The 19,815-nt window shown below is 37.7% G+C and overlaps 1 protein-coding gene across 1 annotated transcript in view; it reads right to left on the bottom strand.

The window, feature by feature from the left end:
* LPCAT1 (lysophosphatidylcholine acyltransferase 1) overlaps positions 1 to 19,815 on the bottom strand; it is a 60,641-nt gene that overhangs the window by 1,263 nt on the left and 39,563 nt on the right. Inside the window, exons 10-13 of the mRNA XM_064443222.1 lie at positions 14,532 to 14,657; positions 7,390 to 7,543; positions 6,392 to 6,490; positions 4,744 to 4,882 (exon numbers count right to left, since the gene is read on the bottom strand). Of these exons, the coding sequence (XP_064299292.1) occupies positions 4,744 to 4,882; positions 6,392 to 6,490; positions 7,390 to 7,543; positions 14,532 to 14,657 (518 nt within the window). The remainder of the gene's footprint in view (positions 1 to 4,743; positions 4,883 to 6,391; positions 6,491 to 7,389; positions 7,544 to 14,531; positions 14,658 to 19,815) is intronic.

Genomic DNA, 19,815 nt, shown 5'->3' with positions numbered 1-19,815 from the left:
TGAGAAACAAGGAGCAGCAAGAGTAGTCACTTCTTAAAACCTGGGAAGTCTTTTGCAAACATGCCCTTTAAAGCTTTGCTCTCATAATTCTCTTCAACCTAACAGCACCTGTTATTGCTGCCTTCCACTTAAAAGATTTCAGCATTTCAAAATTCCTAATATTTTAGGTATTTTAGATAACAACATTGTGATAAGGTAATTATTTTATAGCACATTATGAAAAAATTATTTTAATGATGGATACTAATAAGACAATAAAAAGTGCAAGATTAGTTCTTGGGGGAGCAGTTACATTTTGTGTGAAAAATCATGCATTGAAGCCTTGTCACAATTTGCCCATATGACTGTTTATTCAGACATGGCTTGAATACAAGCTACTGTACAGGATCCAAGTCATAAGAAGCTATTCTTATGTTAACTGACACTGGAAGAGGCTGGATGTGAACATTACCACTAACTCAGTCACCTACAGTGTATCGCACACAGCCCACTCAAATTCACTGTGCTAAGCCAGAGGAGCTCATCACCAGGTGATGCTGTGAGTCCCCTGGGAGCAGCACAGATGACAGCTGAAGCAGCCTTTCAGAGGAGCAAAGCCCAGTTCCTCCCGGTACAACTGGGCTGGTGTGGAAAAAGGAACTACCACAGCTTTTCTGCTCCACCACCCTCTTCTGTTTGAGACAGTGTGTTTTTCTCAACATTGCAAAGGGCAAGGGAATGGCACTTGGCTCACAGGGGCACTGAAGTTGTAGGTCAACCCTGCCTCTGAACTGTTGCAAAGGGATAGGTGGGGACAATACAGTAGACATAACTTCATCCTTCCACAAACAAAGAAGTGGGTATCCTTTATCTGCAGCCTATAGGAATCTAAAGTATTTTGGACCCTGTAGCGTCCAAAGCTGATAATGTTCAGGCCATGAAAAGCAACACTATCATCTATGCTGAAAAACCTGTAGGTATAACAGGCTGATTGATCATGTAAATGATAAAGCCTTTGGAACAGGGGGAAAATCTTAAACACTGAAAATGCATACAGCAAAAATTTTTCTGTTGATAATATTTAATGCAAGTTCAACTCTTAATAATCTCATAGTATAGAACGTGATGTGTCTCACCTTTTTCAACAAGGAAACATAAAACATTATTTCATATTTAAAATATTTAACAGTGCTAGTAGCTGCAATAATACATTAGAAACACCTGAGTGCAAACTGATTCATCAGAATCAAAACAGTTAAGCACATTCAGTGAACCCATAATCTTTCTGCAGCTAACAAGGAGAGAGCAATCGGCTATCCGCCTTAACTGGCTCTGGCCTGCAGCAGGAACATGAAAGCATTCCCTTTTTTCACATGGATGCTTTAAACAACACATGTGTGCATCATATTAGTGATCATGAAAAAATAGGCTTTTTTTGGGAAAGGTCATCCCGATAGTTAGCCCAACTAAGGTAAGACAAGTCAAAAAATTTCTACTAACAGTACCAAAGATGCTCTTACAATCACATTGAGCATAATACTTTCTGCATGAGAAACAAGAATATTTACTGTAGACGCTGTTGTAAGTAATTCTTCAAAAATCTACTGTATCTTTTCAGAAAATAAGTTCAGAAAATCCCTTGAAGCAGTTGTTCACACAAGTACGACAGTCTATATCCAGCTCAGCATCCCGACAACGTTACCAGGATCCATCCCTCAATGTTTTATCAGCACTGGATCCAAATTAAAAACCCCAGGTTCCAGGGAGGACTGAATTGAACAGGATAATGTTTCTGATAGATCTGAGTAAGCAGACATTTTGGGTCTTGGTGAAACAAGTCCTGAAGATATTAAGGAATATTTATCAAAGTTGTAAACAGCAAAGCCCAAAGAAAAGTGCTTGGGATCCTATTTGCCTCATCAGAAACGTAAGACAAGGTGATGTAGGAAGAATGAGCTATTCCAGCATTACTTCTAATCACAGGTCTCATCCTGGAGCTCAAGCTTAAAGCAATTGTGAAGCATTAGACTGAAGAAGATCACCATAGTCATTTACTTGGGAAAAAAAGTAATTTTGCCTCCTGCCCCTACTAAAAGGAAAGAGACCAAAGAAGGAAGGAACCCAAAGTGGAGTTATTCAGGACTGCTGTCTATACTATTGCATTAAATATGCATATGTACAAGAACTTCGAGGTTTTTCTCCTGCCTTTGCAATACCCTCCCCTCTACTTGATGCTCCTGATGGAAGCTGTGAGTTCATGAAGCTCCATTTTTGTTCCCCCTCAGCTACAAGTTACTTTAGTGTACAGGAACTTAATAGGACAATCCTGTAGTTAATACAGGTAAGGATACTACATTTTTAAAGAACAAATAATTCTTCCTTCTCTGAATGTTCATCCATATGGATAATCACAATACTTCCAATCCCCTTTCTTCTTGTTACCAGCAAGCAAGGCAGAGTCTTCAGAACACTTTCAAATTCATCACTTGTGTATCAAGAGCAGGTGGACAGTTCCCTAGAATTTGCAATGCCCACCTACAGAACCTATTCAAACTCTCCAGAATTGTGTCTTAAGACTGAGAAATCTTGCCTCTCTCTATGGTCAAAGGATGAGCTTTGGAATCAAGGTGCACCTAAACAGTTACACCAACAGCATACTGCTTAAGAGAACCGAAACAATACACGAATCTTTGGCAACTAGTATGTTTTCAAACATGCAACTAAAATCCAGACTTCTAACAATTCAGATCCAACATTATCAATGTAATTATAAAAATCTCAATTTTGCTATTGTTTGTGCTGATTACCTGCAACCTGAGCTTCTCCTTTGGGATGAGATCACGGGCTTCAAGGACTCTGCTATACATGCAGCACTTCAGGTTTGATACTTCGGATACTTTATTTTTTTGTTCTTACAAGTAAAACTGAAGACTTAATATTCCTGCTTCACATTCTAGCACCCTAGAAAGAAGGAGCTTTTGAGCAGACCCCTCTGCTGTGTGTATCCAAAGTAAAGTCAGTACTCTTCTGCCAGATACAAAGTTTTGATTTCTCGGAACTTGTCCGGACAATGCCTTCAGAAAAGGTGTAGTTTGCAAATTTTCCGCCTCGCCTTTCTCAGTATTTAAGTGCAACAAATTAAGTGTGTGGAAGGTTGCACATATTCTCAGGAAAAGCAAGAGATTGAATATTTATGGCAAGAACTTTCAAGATAGAAATGCAATACCAAAAGCTTTCTTCTAATTCTCTACCACAATAAATTGGACATTTATTCTTACTATTAAGCTTTCGGACACATTAAAATCTCAGTGCAATGTTTATAATATAAATCGAGCACTTCTCTCAGAAGAAAATTCAAGAAAAGTTTCAAAGAAGGGATGTAAACGTCATCCTACTTTGCATAGCCTTACAAAAGGCTAAGCTTGACTGCAGGAAATAGAATAGTGAAAATGAGAGCTAAGCACTTCAGTGGCCACTGCTGGGGCCCAGTGGTCCAGATTTTCTTGTGATGGGAACACACCACAACCACCCAGGTGTAAAGTGCAGATTTCAATGCAACTAAGTACTATTAAAGATAGATATTACAATACGAATTCTTTGGTAACTCATAAACTGGTCTGAGTTCACTTGTACACAATTTCAAATTTACCTATTCTCAAACAATAAAGTGTGCCAAAATTGGAGTTCTGCTAGGCTTACCAGCTTAGATTCTGTGCTGGTATTTTTGAAGCTGGTGATGGAGGGTGTGGGAAGGAGAAGAAGAACTGGGACACCACCCAAATAAGTTGGGAAACAACAAGGAGCAAGAGAGATAGGCAGTAACATAGAATGGACATGGAAATGCTAGGCCATGACAGACGAGAGGTACAGAAAGGAAAGGGGTAGTACAGCAGGAATGAAGAAGGAAAGATGTAACAGTCAGGAAAAGGGGACAGCAGCGGCAACGATTCTCATTCCAATAACTAAAATAGTTCTGTAGTTGAAACTTTACATACATATTGTATGACTGAAACACGGGGATTACTAGTGTAGAAATTGCAATTTACTAACACCTATGTCTTAACTTGTAAGATTTTTTACAAATGAAATACATACTCATTATCCTGAAGGAAAACCACTAAAACAGGGCATGTCATAAGCACTTCTGCTGGAGATACGTGATATGTTGGCTATCAACAGCTCAGCTCATATTTAAATGATACAACTAAATTTAGGGCCTTACTGCATAAAACATGAAGAATCTGGGGTAACACACAAGTACTTTGATTCCCAGCATAATCTATTCACCCAGATCTCAATTTTTCAAATGCAACTTTCTCGCCTCCATATCACCTGCATTACAGGCTACATATTGAGCAGCCTGGTTAATACTCCCTCATTTCCCCCTCCCACACTTGTGACTTATTTTCAAACAGGCTGAGAAATTATTATAGAAGTCGGACAGAACTAAGAAAGATTTCTTAAAAATACATATTCACATACACAGAAGTCACAGAACAGAATATGCTAGAAGAGCCAATCCAAGTATTGCCTGACTTGACATGAAAAGAAAAAACCCTGAAAACATGTAAACATGATATTTGAAATTACAGGTGAAACAAATATTTTTTAAAAAACAAACTTACTTTGTCCGCAGTGCTTTTATTATTAAAGTTAACAACTAAAAAGGTAACATTTAAGAAGAATATACCTGGTTTGGTAATCAACACAAGTTCAGACAACTTGGACATTTTATGACATTTCAGATCCACTTAGAATACTTACCATATGTAATCTCTCCTTTTTCTTCTTCATCTACAGCTCTAAAAAGATGCGTAACATTAATTTGTGACACACCCATGGCAGTCTTCAGAATATGAGCTAAATCCTCTTCTGTTATAGTTCCATTTTCTGACTGGTACAGCTATGAATCAAGGCAGCAAGATAAATCATTGCAAAGCTGAATGTTAACTCCTATAAACAGCACCACACTAAGACATTATGCAAAACTTCAGTTTTGCATTGGAAATTCTAAGTTGCTCTCAGATTGATGTGATCTACTATGGATTTCTGGTTACTCTGGGTAAAAGATAGCATTGATTACCAGTTCACCTGTGTATGCTTTCAAAATAAAGCTTGATATATTTGGAAAAAAAACCACCCCTATGTTTACATGCCTAACCACTGGAATTTCAGCGGTATTCAGAGACAAGACTGTTTAACACTAAGATGCCACCTTCAAGTTTACTTTGAGCTTGTTCATTTAGTATGAAAACACAGAGCTGACCAAACAGCACCTGACCATTTCTCTATGCCATTATATAGATCAAATGGAATACGTAAGGGCAGGCACCTTTCTACTTTTCCCTCAGAAGCAGCAGTAACAGCAGCTATTAGAGGCAGATTTCCCCCAGTATTTGTTGGAACTAAACATTGTTCCTTCCTCCTTTGTCAAATATGTTTGATACTGGCCAAAGGGTAAGAACTATAGATGTGAACACTGAACAATCACAGGAGCCTCATTTCTTTAGGAACATAGTTAGGAGAATAATACAGGTATGCTGAAGAACCTGAAAACAACTCCTCAGAAAATAAGGCTGCCATGTATTAACATGCAATTGAATGTTCTCAGCTCCATGCATTCACTACTGAAGACAGCATCAAGAGTTAGCACTCTTCCATTTCAGCAACTCTGAAGACCATGTGAGTTCAAGGCAAAGGGGGAAGATAAGGCAGGATGCATCAGTTTGCATGTTGAAACAGCAATATTGAAATAAATTAATTTAAAAGTAATAAAACAAGGTGTCACATAAACCCACCGGAATAGCAAACATTAAGTATTGCTGCTGTTACTTTCCAAAAACAGCCTGTATTAACCATCTATGCTGATCCTACAACAAACCACTGAGGCTAGAACAATATCAGGAGTGCTTCTGGGAAGCATAAAGTCTGGGCAGAGACTGCAGGACCAACACAGAAACGTGGTAAGACTAGGAGGGAAGAAAAATCTTACCAAGAAGATAAAAGTGGGTAAAAGAAAATTAATCTCTATTAACATGTAGGGAAGTTTTAAAATATTGTATTAACTTGAAAAATAAGTTTTGATTGAAACATTATGAAAGTAGTAAGCACAACTCACTAGCCTTTAGTTAAATCAGTACAAAGGACTTCAGGTTTGAGACTCAACGTGCTGAAAATTATTCTACAGAGTTCCACAGAGAACAATTTCAAACTGCAAACTTCCATAATTTTACACAATTTAAATTTGCAGTGCATTCCCTCTGAACATGACCTCTTAATCTAACTTTCCATTAATGTTATTTTAAAATTTAATTAAGCATTAAAAGGGCACGTGAAATAAGCTTCTGTTAAGTCTAGTGGCAGTATTAATTTCTAAAAATAAGTAAATGACACAGAGGAAAAGGCTGCTTACCTGAAATGCCAACTGAATTGTTTCCAGAGTTTTGGATGGCTTACAGACAACTGACAGAGCAATGACAAATTCCCGAATGTCAATTATGCCATCTTCATTCTGTGAAGGAAAACCTCACCTCAAAACACTGCAATTTGTCTGATAACTTTCATAAATAGCTAACAGTGGTTAGAGGTGCAGAATATTCAGAAATATTATTACGTATGCCAATCCAAAAAAGTCTCACTGAAATGGAGCTACGTCAGGGCAAGAACCCGGGTCATCAAAGCTCTGCAGGCCCTTCTCAGAATCTCAGTCAGAAGTCATAATTCAAAGGCTCTTAGAAGACAGTGCTGCTACTGTCACCCTTCATTTGCCTATGATTTTTACATTAAACCATCTGAATTACCGGGTTGAAATTAAAACTCGAGAACCAGAGGGCAAGGTAGCCTAATTTAAACCCTGAATACATAACATCTGCTCTCTGGTCTAAGAGAGAACACTGTGGACCTATCCACCTCCTGGTCCAAACCGCACCTCATCCAAAGATAATAGTCATTTCCCCATTCTGACTGGTTGCCAGAGGAATGAAAAACTGGCTCATGAGCCACGTTCCCAGGTCCTTCAGGTTTCAGGCATCCTAGAAGAACAAGTGATTTATTTACGAAGTGAATGAAATATCAGCTAATAGGCATTGTATTCAGTTGCAACAAGCAGCAGCAGAGGTTTAGCCTGAACCCATCTTTCTCCTCTTCATATTTTGCATCTAGAAAGAAAATCACTTTTGTCCAGCTGATACTCCTTTTAACTTCTACCTGAAGGAATACTTTATTTAATTGATGATAGGTGCTCTTACCTTACTGAAAGCCAAATGCAGTAGGCAAATACTGTGATGGAATGGTCAAAAGCACTCAGCACTGGCCTGAATCAGAGCTCAGTGGATTCAACGGGAACAGAATTAGGCTAAAGCAGAGTTTACCAAAAGTAATACAATTTTTAAACATGATGTTCTTTCTTACCTCATCAAAAAGTGCAAACATATTTTCTAATGTGTGAGAAACTGGAAATTCCAAGTATGCTGAAAATTCTTTAAGATCAACCTTTTCTTTTTTCATTTTCATGGCACTTGCAGCATATTTATCAAGATCATCTTCCAGTGTTTCTGGCTTCAGCCTAGAAAGCATATTATTTTTGCACATTTTAAAAATAAACCCAGTTTTAAGAATACAGATTTCAATATACCAAATGAAGCAATGGATGATAATGGTGTAAAACATTACAAAATATGGAATCAGAATTACCAAGCAACTTCATTATAAAATAATATATTTCTGTAATTTTAAGGCTCCTGTTAGCTCTTGAACTGTATTAGAAATTACTGCAAGGGATAGGAGCCCTGACCATAAACTTGTGTCCTTTATTCTACCTTGATTATAAACTGTATGTGTACGCAGTTCAATATGAACCAGAAAAACAGTCTGGAACTAGCTAATAGATACCAGGCATGGAGAACTAGGTGGGATTTAGGTCACCTGAATATGGCTGTATTGGAGGACAGTAACATAAACCAATTACGTTTCCAAATTTACTAATGTCACTGAACAGGAAAGACCTGATGCATCTTGCCTAGAAGAAATCAGGGATTACATAATAGCGATTATACTGTTAATCCTGTTAGTCAGTCCTCATTTTTCACATTCAGTCTGGAGTTGGATACCATTATGAGGTTACCCAAAGTTACAGCAGTTAATACAACTACAGAAATTCCCTCAGTCCTTCTGATTGCAAAACCAGATTTTGACTGATGAATGAACAGCCTTGTATTTATGCAGATATCTACTGCATGGTTGTTGGTTTGGGTTTGCTTTTTGTTCTGTTCTGGGTTGGGGTTTTTGGGGTTTTTTTTTTTTTTTTTTTTGGTGTGTCCCCCCCACCCCAAGTCAAGCTTCCTGTTTTTGCTTTGCAAAAAATAAAGTCTTACTATGAATATAATAAATGGTGCTGCGAGTATGTGAGGAAAAGTAAATTCCCTCCCTAATACAACATCAACCAAATCTTGATCAGTAGGTTCCTTCTGAACTGATTTAGTCTCACGCAGGCATCCAAGCTTTCTAGTCTGAAGACAAAAGAAGCCAATAAAGTCTTCTACAATATCCTTCTGCAGTTGCCTGTCTTGCTGTTTGCTGCTGCAGGCAAGGAAAAGCACTTATTTACAGAGCTCACAAGCTCACACCAGGGTTGTTACCAGACTGCAGCTGGGACGCCTCAGCAGCTTCCACTCAGTTACAAGAGTGAATAAAATACTTAATATCAGCATTCTCAGGAGCTTCTGAAAAAAGATAAGAGCATTTCTAATAGGAAGATTATCTGATACATCAGCTCCAGACCTTGATCGCTTGCCGAAATGAGCCTTTCTAAAAATCACTGCTTTTAGTGAAAATACAACTACTATGCTGTCTGGTGTCACCCAAACTGACTTACCGAAAGTGTACTAACTAAACACCACCAAGCCCTGTATTTCTGAATTATGACACCTGAACGTGCAAGAATTATTCTAGAAACCCATGGTCCCTACAGAACATATGTTCTCCATCCTGGCATTAAAGCACCCATCTTGTTTTGGTCCTAGACAGTATAGAAAGAGCAGCAAAACACTCCCCTGCAAACATTTGTTTTCCATCAAGTAGAAAAGTATCAAGAACAATGATGAAGGAATACATGGAGGATTTAAGACACACACAGAACTCAGCTTCTCACATGCAAGATTACATGTAAGAGGTGTCCACAGATAATACATCCCCACTGCAGAAGCCGAAATGGATTTTAACTGTGGGATAAGGACAGCTGGCATCCGACTCCTCCCTTGAGATAAGCTGCTACTGACAGAATACGCAGTCTAACATCTGTCTCTAAATCAGAGAGATTTGATTTGCAGTGAATCAACTCAAAATTCACCTTCTAGAACTTAGGGAGTACTTGTTTGGTGAGTAGTATTTTAGACTTGTAAGATCTCCTCTTCACCAGTTGATTAAGTATGAAAAGCTAAAAAGTTTGAAGGCAAAACCTTGTACAGAAAGTAGCATGACCTACCACGAATCTTACAGGCATCTTGTGGTTTGGGTTTTGTAAATATACAAAGAGATGTCAGTGAGCCAATGTCAAAAAGAGTACATGGATCAGTGAGGCAAACTTACTGCTTCAGCTTGAGTACGACTGCATTGTACTTCTGGCAATCCAAGGTGTGCTCACTTCACTCTAGTCCTTTCAGAATCAGAAAGTAACTGATGTGTGGATGATCATGACCTACTATGCTGAAGTCTTTTGAAGCCAAGTGTTCCAAATCCCACAATAGGTTCTGAACCAATGTGAAATGGTTTGAACGTCTCAATTCCTTTAAAATCATTACTTTTATCCCATTGGAGGCTATAAAGGCTAGAAAGCCAACAGTGGATGTCTTTGCTCATGAGATCATGCTTGCTTGCCTAATGGCTTCCAAGCAGGATCTGGGCTTTATGATATATAACATTATTTGCTGTAGTGGTGTTTTGCTTCACTTTTTAGGCCAATGCACACTAAAGAGAACAAAAAGTAATTCCTGAATCCCTAAAGATGGAAAGGACGTTTTTCAAGATTAACTGCTCTGAACATTAAATCCTTCACAGCAGACTTCACAAGGAAAACCAGATCCCTGAAGGTAGGGTATTTTCAGCATAATAACCACTATTTTTAGAAAGTCTTACCTCCTTAAAGCCAGTTTTAGCTGCATTTGACTATTTGAAAACAAACTCCTTTCTTGCATGCTGGGAACCTGCCAAAAAACCTTCTAGTGTCTCACAGAGCTGGAAGTTGCATAAGAACAGCTGGATCTTGTAGCTAGCTACTGTAAACTGCAAGCTCAGAGAAACATGCCCTAGGGCCGAAAAGCACAATACAGTTTTCTGTCTGCTGATGTACTTCAGTGCAACTTCTTGTCATAGTGAAGAAAGGATACTGAACATCTGCAAAACGGACCTTTTGAATACTCTGGCACGCCCTGCCTTGATCCACAACGCAGGAGCTAGCATGGTTGGTATTTACTGTGTTAAGGCTGATCCGTGATCACCTCCTGTAATGGACAGTACCACTTTTATCATGAATGCAGACAGACAACATCCTCCAGAGGTTTCTTCTTGTTATAGATGATCTCTGACCACTCTGAAGTCATGGCACTGTTAGCTGTGAGGGGTTATTACTCTGGGGATGCAAAGCCCTACCTACAGTCTGGAACACCATTTCAGGCACACATGGACAGCAGAAGTTTGCATTGTAGTCTGGATGGTAAAAGCTGTTGAGCAAGAATAGACAGGCACCAGGCCTTGAGGTAATTATCTCCTCCTTGCAAATCTTACAAGCCTATAGAAGTACTGCCTACTGGGATCCTCATGGCCAACTGGGATGAGATAAGATTGGAAAGTAATGGTCAAAATGGAACTTCTATTTAATTCAGGTCTTTCTTACCAAAATACTATGGCTTTTAAGAGACAGCAAAATTGATTCAACACAAGCAGGTTTACTAACACTGACTTTCACTAGGGCCAGGGAGCGCGTAAAGGGGTAAACCGTGCAGGCTTGCTAAGGTTATAGAACATTCTTCCAGGGCAGACATCACTAGTAGCCATCACATAGGTACAAGACACCAATTATACTCAGGCTCAGAAAAGCAAAGGAGATAGTTAAAGATCCAAAAAGAATTCAAAAATAAATTGCTGCCCATTGTTAAAGATAACAATTACTGACTAAGAGTAATCCTACTGAGAAAGCTAAGAAATCTAGAATGCAAGAACAGGGGATTTTTCTGAAAGCTGACCTGAAAAAGATGATTTGGTGCAAACCATACCTTTTAAAAGAAGGGGACATCATCAGCAAAGCCATGCTATCTTTAGTGCGAATTACAAAGAATCTCAAAGAGCCTCAGAGTCTCTGTACTAAATACATTCACTAGATCAAGAGCCTGCCAAACCAAATCACATGCCACAAGTATACACGTAAAATGCATATTCACCATGATCTTGTATTATGTTCTTGCTGTACTTTCTATACTTACTGCTTTTTGAAGCACAAAGCAGAAGCCAACTACCATACTGGAAGAGATGATGTGCCATCCTGTGCTGCCTAGCCTCCAAAAAAAAATTTAGAGAAAAAAAGGATGAAAAATCTCTATTTTTAAAGAATATTTGCCCAGAAGACTTGAAATGAATAAGAAAAATCAGGAAGTAGAAAAGTGACTAAAACAGAAGGATGCAAGAGACATCCACCCTTGCTAGATGTTCCAAATCTTACCTAGGAAGCAAAAGATTTGGGAAAAAACAGCCAGGAAGCAATTAAGTAAATAATGCAGAAACAGAGTACTGAATGTTAACAAACTAAAGGGTAGACAGAAAGCAAGAGAAAAGAGATCAGTTAGAAAAAAACAAAAACAAACAACCAAGCATGGGATAAGCAAACAGATGATCTTTATAAGCCTCATCTAACATAGCAGAACACAGTCACTAAACAATTTCTGCTTTGGGTTGCAATGTACTACATTTGGTGCCTTTTTATTTATTGAGAGGAGATAGCTGATTAAAACTGAGATTAATCACAACTAAAAAAAAATTAGAAAACCATTTGACTGAAAACTGTGAATTCTCTAAGGAGCTACTGATGGCCTAAAAGGCCACAGTTCCACAAGAAAGGGGAACAACAATTAAGGCTAGGAGATCCTTCTAGTTCAGGGGCAAAGTGAGTGCAGGAATTAGAATGAACAGAAGTTTGAGACAATACGAACAAATCAATTCAAATCAGAACTTAAAGATTTCCTTGCAGGCAACTACCCTAAAGCAACTCATAAAACATCTCAAAAAAAATAAAGACTTAATTAGACTGTATTAACACTTTCTGAAGAAGATATCCAAAGAGGTCTATAATAAGGCACAAAATTTAAACAAGTTTCAATATTTAGAACATGATAGTAGATCCAGTAAAACTACAAATAGAGAATCACTTTAAACAGTGGGGTAATTAATTGTGGAATAGATCAAAGGAAGCAGAGGATTTACAGTGCATGAAAGCTACAATAAATTGCATATAACTTAGTAATCAGCTCATTGGTCAGACACAGATTATCAGGCTCAACAGAAGCATAACTGCTTGAGGACTAATGAATGCAGAATTTGAGAAGATGAGACCGTGATCAACTGATCTCATTGATACAGCAGTCATTTTACCACAGAATTCAGCACGAGGCAGCTGAGTTTCAGCCCACTGTGACCTGGCAGCTGTCACAGCTGCCTTAACTGTCTTAACAGAGCCCAAACTCTTCATTAGATAAGCATGAGAACTCACTACTGTAGCCATGCAGCTTCTGGACTGGACACCATCCAGCTGAGCACATACTAAGCAAATTTTACAGACAGTGTTAATGAATCCTGTAGATACATAACATGAATAGAAGTAACTCTCCATTGTAGCAAAATGAGGGGTAACTTGATTTCAAAGAATCTAAAACAACAAGAAGTCTGGATTTGCCTTACTATAAAAATTTTGCATTTAAAACTGGATGTTACCTTAAAGGTATGCCATTGCTCAAAAATGAGTATTAAGACTAGATGCAAAATACATTGGATAAAATTTACTGTTCCAGTTATTTAGGGATGTTACTGGATGATCTTAATGCCTTCCTGGCCTCAAAACCTTTGAATAAACAGTAAAATGACTGCATCGCCAAATGTGTGTTAGAAATGAAGTCATATTACAATCTTCATCCAATTGTGCCAGAAAAAATACCATTGTAATAGCCTTCTTACTGGCACACATCCAAATCAAGACAGGATAACATTTCACCAATGTACAATTGCTCAAACCAGACAGAGAACTTTTGGGTTGTGGGAAACCTCACTCACAAAAGCACATAATTGCTTTAGAGGCCAAAACAAAAACCCAGAAAAGCATAATTTGAAAGAACAGCTTTAAATTGAGCAGACAGAAGCCAGAGAATTTAACAAGAGGATTAAACTGAATCCTGGGATTATCAACTGCATAGTAAGAGACATGGGTGGTTGGTTTTTTGTGTGTGTTTGTTTTGTTTGGGTTTTTTTTAGTACTGTACATTCAGAGCCTTTGGAACAAAGCAGGAATCTTTATTTCCCCTTAGAAGTCTCTCCTATTCTACTGGAAGTCTTTTCAGATGAAGGTCCCAACAATGAATTAATATATGCTTGTCATCTGAATGCATTATGTATGCTGTTTTACATTCGTTGTTCTCCAATAGATCTTTCTCTTCTTTTTTTCATTTATGTACACAAGCTGGAAGATGAAGGAAAAATCAGTAAAAAGAAATAAAGTACAGAATGGACACATGAAACTACGCTCTATACTTTCAGGTGAGGAGACAAAAAATGGAAAAGGCTGTTTATATATTAAAGCAGTTAATAGGCTGTAATTTTAGTTTGCAGTTATTCAATAGGATGAGAGGAGAAACAGGAGAAAAACTTGGAAACAGCAGCAACAAGTCCTACTGTTTGATTTATGTGCTTTTTTTCCACTGTTTGCTGAAGCTTTCCTGAAAGGTAAAGCCAGAGAGAACTGAAGCTATGAGAACAGAGAACTTTGTACACTGTGTATACAAAGCTACAGTTTCATTAGAAAGTCCATCTAGCAGTAACCTACTCAAAATATCAACCACTTCTTTGTGCTTCTTGGGAAAGGGTGACCCCTCTGCCCTCACTATTATGATGTTAATCCAGTCACAAAACTGCTATGGCAGCACTGTTCTCCCTTCACAGATGTCGCAGGAAAGGGCAATTGACTGTTAACTCTATTAAGTGTTAGGAATCCCACAGTACTCCTAATCCTCTTCAGGAGGAGTCTTTCTAGTTCTGTCAGGAACAAACACTTCAGACACACTCTGGTCACCTGTCAGACTGAAAATATGAATTTTACAACCTACTCATTAGGATCTAGAGGTGCTGCTTGCAAGTGGACAATGGTATTGGTTTAATTTTGTATTAGTGTTTCCCCAATTGTAATATGACAACATTCCATATATATTCATAAATGCAATGTTGTTACATGGAGGGAAAACTATATAAACATAGATATGTAATAAAGATGCATCTTACGTATAAATATTGTATATGCTCACCCAAGGCTTCTCACAAGCTTTGCAAATTCCAAAAGACATGTGTCTGAAGGCAGACGAAGTTGTCCTTCAGCCAAAGCTAGCTGACAGTCTTCAAATGTATAGTCTGTTACTGAAACTCCCAACGCCCTTGAATAAACCAAAGAAACACAGTAAGCAAGATAATCTAAGACAACTGACCAGAATCATCACTTTTATTGCAAGAAATCCTGTAAAAATTATGCTCTCTATTCAGAAGAACTATGAGGAAGAGCCCATAAAATAAAGTTCACATGCAAGAAATGAAATATGGTACTCTACCCATTGCAGAACATCTATTTTGACTTTACAAGTACATGAAAATATAAAAGAACACAAGGGGAAAATTAGACAGTACATAGACTTTCAAATTCCTTAATATTTTCACAGAAGTGAATAACCAGGGTTTACAAATTTAATCTAGAACAAAATTATATATTAATTTTAAATGTTCATATTATTATTACACTAATGTATTAATAAATCAATAGTCATCTGAGCAATACACCTATTACCTTCAGGTACTATTAAAATTATACAAAAGGCAACATCTATCTATAAAGAATGACTAGAAAAAAGTATAATAGCAAGTAGAGTTAGACTCCAAGCAAACACAAGTTATTTTTAAGTGTATAACATAAGGCAGAAGAAAAAATACACCCGAGTTTTTATACACCAAACAATTAAGTACTCATTTTTGCTTTACTTCTAACTTGATGCTCTGCAGCAATAGCAACACCAAAAGATACTTCAAGTAAATGTTGATATTGCACCGCATTTGCCATGCCAAAGTTGAGAGAAAGATACTGCAGTTTGGAGAAGGCCTTTAAGAATTCCATGTACAAACATAAGACAATTTAAAAGCAAGCACTGCTCCATATGAGTTACTCATCTGCCACGTTTTCCATTATACTTGATTTTACTTATATTAGTATGGAACATTATTTCCTTTTGCAGCCTTTTCTAGTTTGATTAAGTCTTCACAGATTTTTTTTTTCTTGACTTACCTTCATCCTTTTCTTCTACAGGTTTTTCTATTTTACTACTAACCACCTTTTTCATCTGTGAAGTTAATATACAGTAATGGCAAGATTGATGCAAACCCTTGTGGCATGCCGCAGTCATTTTGGCTTTGATGAAAACTCTGCATTCAATTCTATGCTTTATTATAGACAGTTTAATCTGTAATGGCAGTTACTTACCATGCAATAACCACATAATTTCTGTTAAGCAGCTTCCTCCCCAGAATCTCGTTACAAGGCCTTTGAATGCCAATGTAAATAACATAAGCCAGTTCTCTTTTATCCACCAATTAATTTGTGAAACTTCAGGAACTCTAATACATTAGTAAGACATGCACTTAACATTAAAGCTACTGATCAGAGTATCTCTGTTGTCTCTAAGGCTAAGAAAGTCAAATGTTCAGGAATAACACCTCACTAATAGATATTTAAGCTCGAAAGTACTAAATATGTTAAAAAATTAGATATTATTTCTAAGCTACTAATGAATAAAACAAGGACATACAGAATAGTGATTCTGGATGAACATCTTCGCCCTTGCAAGAAGAAACAAACAAACAGAAAGCAGCAAAAGAAAAAAGCCAACTAAACCAAGATGATACAGGTACATAGAAAAGACATCTTAAAATCCTGCAGACTGCTGAAGGCTAGATTGCCTTGTTATGGGTGATCCTAAGCAATTCAATTCAGTTCCTCCAAATTTTTCACTTCTTGATCTGTTCCTGTTTCATCACTCTACTCCTCCTATAAACAATGTCCTAGCAGTATTTACAAATCAGTAAACTACCTTAATGAAATGGACAAGAGGTTCCTGGGATACCATATCTCATCCCATAGACTTATGGTTAATGTAGTAACGAATGTTGCGTAAAATCCAGATGGAGAACTCCCCTATGCTGTGGGGATTTACATCCATTTCAAAGTTCCACCTGACTAAAGATCAGGAATTGCATGTCTTCTCAATACTTCCGTTTTATGGTATTCAATATAGCATTGTATTACACAATATGAAGTCATTAGTATTATACAATACAAAATCAATTTTCCTTAGAAGAAAAAGGGGTGGATGAAAGGAGAGTCTACCCTGTCTGCTTAGATTACTTCCTATTCCCTTCTTTAGTACTGTGTACGTACTACATCATCCTCAAACTTCCTTGTCAACTGTCAGTGAAGCATCTGATCTCCCAGGGCAGCAAGGACACTATAAAGCAGTACCATCCAGAGGAGCTTAAATAAAAGAATGTGGTAATAACCAAAGATGTTGTCCAGCCAGGCACATTACACTAAATTTCATCAGATCTTAAGGCACTGGTAGGTAAAACACACAAGAGATACAGGAACTTACAGATGATCAGCTGAAGCATAGTGCAACTACACAGAAAAGGGGAAGCTGGTTAAAAATAAGTTAAAAGATGAAACTGAAAGGGTAAAGTGTTCATGTGTGGTAGAAGCCAGCACACCATATTAGGGAATCAGGAGAAGCAACAAGACACTTATCAAAAAAGATTCTGAAAGGACAAAAAAATCCAGTATGATGCAGCAACTGATTAAAGGTAGCAATTAGAATAAAAACCTTTTTTTAAAAAACAACAAAAAAATACAACCCATGTTCTCTCAATGCAAACAGAGAAGACAGACAAGTTAAAACAAACATAAGGTGGCAAGCCAAAGCAAGAAACAATAACTTGTTAAAACTAGAAGCTAGAAGCTTTTCAAACACATCAAAAGAAAGATGACTAAGAAAGGTCACGCTACTCAACCTGGGGGAAGGGTAGAAGCCTGACTGACTGCCATCCCAGAACCAATACCAGATTTAAATAACTTATCCTAAATAATGGTCCCCAAACACATTGAAGGAGTCTAACCAAAGAGGAATTAAAAAAAAAAAAAACAAACCCAAAAACACCCACCCAATGACACCCCCCCAAAAAAACCCAAAAAAACCCAACACAAATCCAAACCCCAAACAACAAGCAACCAAAACCAAACCTATGATACAGAACAAATTCCAAACAAAAGTGGGGATCATTTCAGACTCAGCCAAACCGTGATGGGAAAATACAACCTGCATTTTCTTATAGCTGTGTGCACCCCTTACAGAAGGAACGGTATTTGGGCCAGACTTACAGTGCGCTCAGTACAGGAGAATTCCCACTACAATGAATGCCCGCATGTGTGCCCAGTATCAACACGTACACAGCACAGAAGGATAAAAACATCTTCTCTTGCTCACCTGTTGGTAATTTTCCAGCCTTTGGACTTCCAAAAAAAAGCAAAGTTAACTGAAGCAGCATGTTTATGTATACATCCAGACTTTCAGAATTACACAGATCAGAAGTAAAGAAGGGGAAGAAACAACTGTTGCTCATAGTAAAGTTCAGTCACAGAATCAACCAAGGCCAGATTAGAATTCAGGGGGCTCGAGTTCAGAACATAAATCACAAGCTGTGTAAGGCCAGCAGTTTAACACAAAAGGACCTTAATTTCAGCTCAGAATATTGAAGAAACTGAAACTGGGGAACATAAAGTTCATTATTTGTGCTAAGACTTGTGAATTTTTCAATTTCTTCGAATAAAGACTGATACTACAGAGTTCACTTTAAAGGCTGCGTGCAGCTGCAACTCACAGGATTTGCTATGGTTACCAAACTATTCCAAGTTATCATTGGGGCAATCTTTCTCTACTTCAGTTCAACTGCTAGGAAAAAAATAAGATCATTTCAATTTGAGGTGTACATTGCAAGCACAGCCTAGTGTTTTAAATGAACTAGGAATATGCCAGCTTTTCCCCTATCTTCATTTGGAAGCATTTTTTTTCCCTCTTTTTCTTCATACTACCTCTGCTTTCACAGTCAGTTAACGCAAGCCTGGCCTTTTCAATGTTCAGCAATTTTATATGGCCAGACATGCATGTCTGGCTTGACATACTCTGAGGCTTCTTCTCTCCCTACCTTCCCTGAAATGCTGGCTATTTACCTTTCATGATACAACGCTACATGAAGCTCCAAAAAAATAAAACCAAACAAAAACACAAACAAAACCCCAAATGCCTTCCTGCAAACAGTCTTTACACACAACAGCTGTATCTGTTATATCCCTGACTTCTCACACCTAACACTTCTGCAGTCATAATATGAAAATAAATTAACGACTTTCTCATTTTCTGCATACCAATCCACTACACATGCAAAATTCTGAACATAAACCAAAATGTGACTGCTGTAATATTTTGCAAAGTGAGAGAAAATAGTACAGGCAATATTGTGACATTCTGAACCTACGTTTCAACAAAAACATTTTCAAAATATTTTTCACTGTTAATAAGCAGAACTGTGAACTAGTCCAGAAAATATTCCACAGGTTGCTCTACAAAAACCCTTCAAATCAGCTATAACCTTTATAGGGTGCTGAAAACATTAAAAGGGTACCAAATTTGGTATTTTACTTCTCTATCAGATGTTTAAGGAAGAGACATACAAAATATGGTGGACAAATAACCCCAGTTTTTACTAGTCATCTGTATAGGAACTTCCTGAACCAGAGACTATTTGTACCAATGTATTTTAGAGTCACTGATACACCAAATTTTTAACGGCATATCTCAGCTCTGATTAATTTTATGCATCTGGTAGTGAATGCCACAATTTTGTACCTATTTTAAAGGGTATTTCCATTTACTTTCAGCTGATCTACCGTTGAGTGTTTTCCATCTCTTCTGCTATGGAAAGTAACTATACCATGTATTTTCAGAATACTCATGATTTTACTGACCTTCAAAACAACCCTCCACTTCTCCCCCCCCTTCCCCACCCTCTTCCTTTATCCCACCCCGCTGCTTTTCTTTCTTTCATTCCCAAGCTGAAGAGTTTTCACCCATTTAGTTTTGGAAGGCCAGGGTATATATAGCCCCTTTTCCCTTCTTGGACTGCTCCAACTTTTATGACACACTCCAAGCAAACGAAGGTCTAGTTGTAAGGGTCTGGAGTTCACATCAAGAATACAGTATCTCATGGTGGTTTAATTCTGAGACAGAAAAAGAAGCTGCTAACAGCTGCATTTATCTCTTGTGTTAAGAACATGGGTTCTGTAATTGTTGGTCTTGTAGGTTTGTACATTACAAATCTTCAAGGGGTAAAAAATGAAGTAGGTTGTCTTTGTGCTGTCAGCATTCAAAAATCTAGCTCAAACCAGACTGTTGCCAAATATTACTTAACTTGAAATATTTTATTTCTTCCTTGAGAAAATAA

The sequence above is a fragment of the Phalacrocorax carbo genome, chromosome 2, assembly GCF_963921805.1.
Source record: "Phalacrocorax carbo chromosome 2, bPhaCar2.1, whole genome shotgun sequence".
Lineage (NCBI taxonomy): Eukaryota > Metazoa > Chordata > Aves > Suliformes > Phalacrocoracidae > Phalacrocorax > Phalacrocorax carbo.
This window is presented reverse-complemented; position numbering and strand designations above follow the sequence as displayed.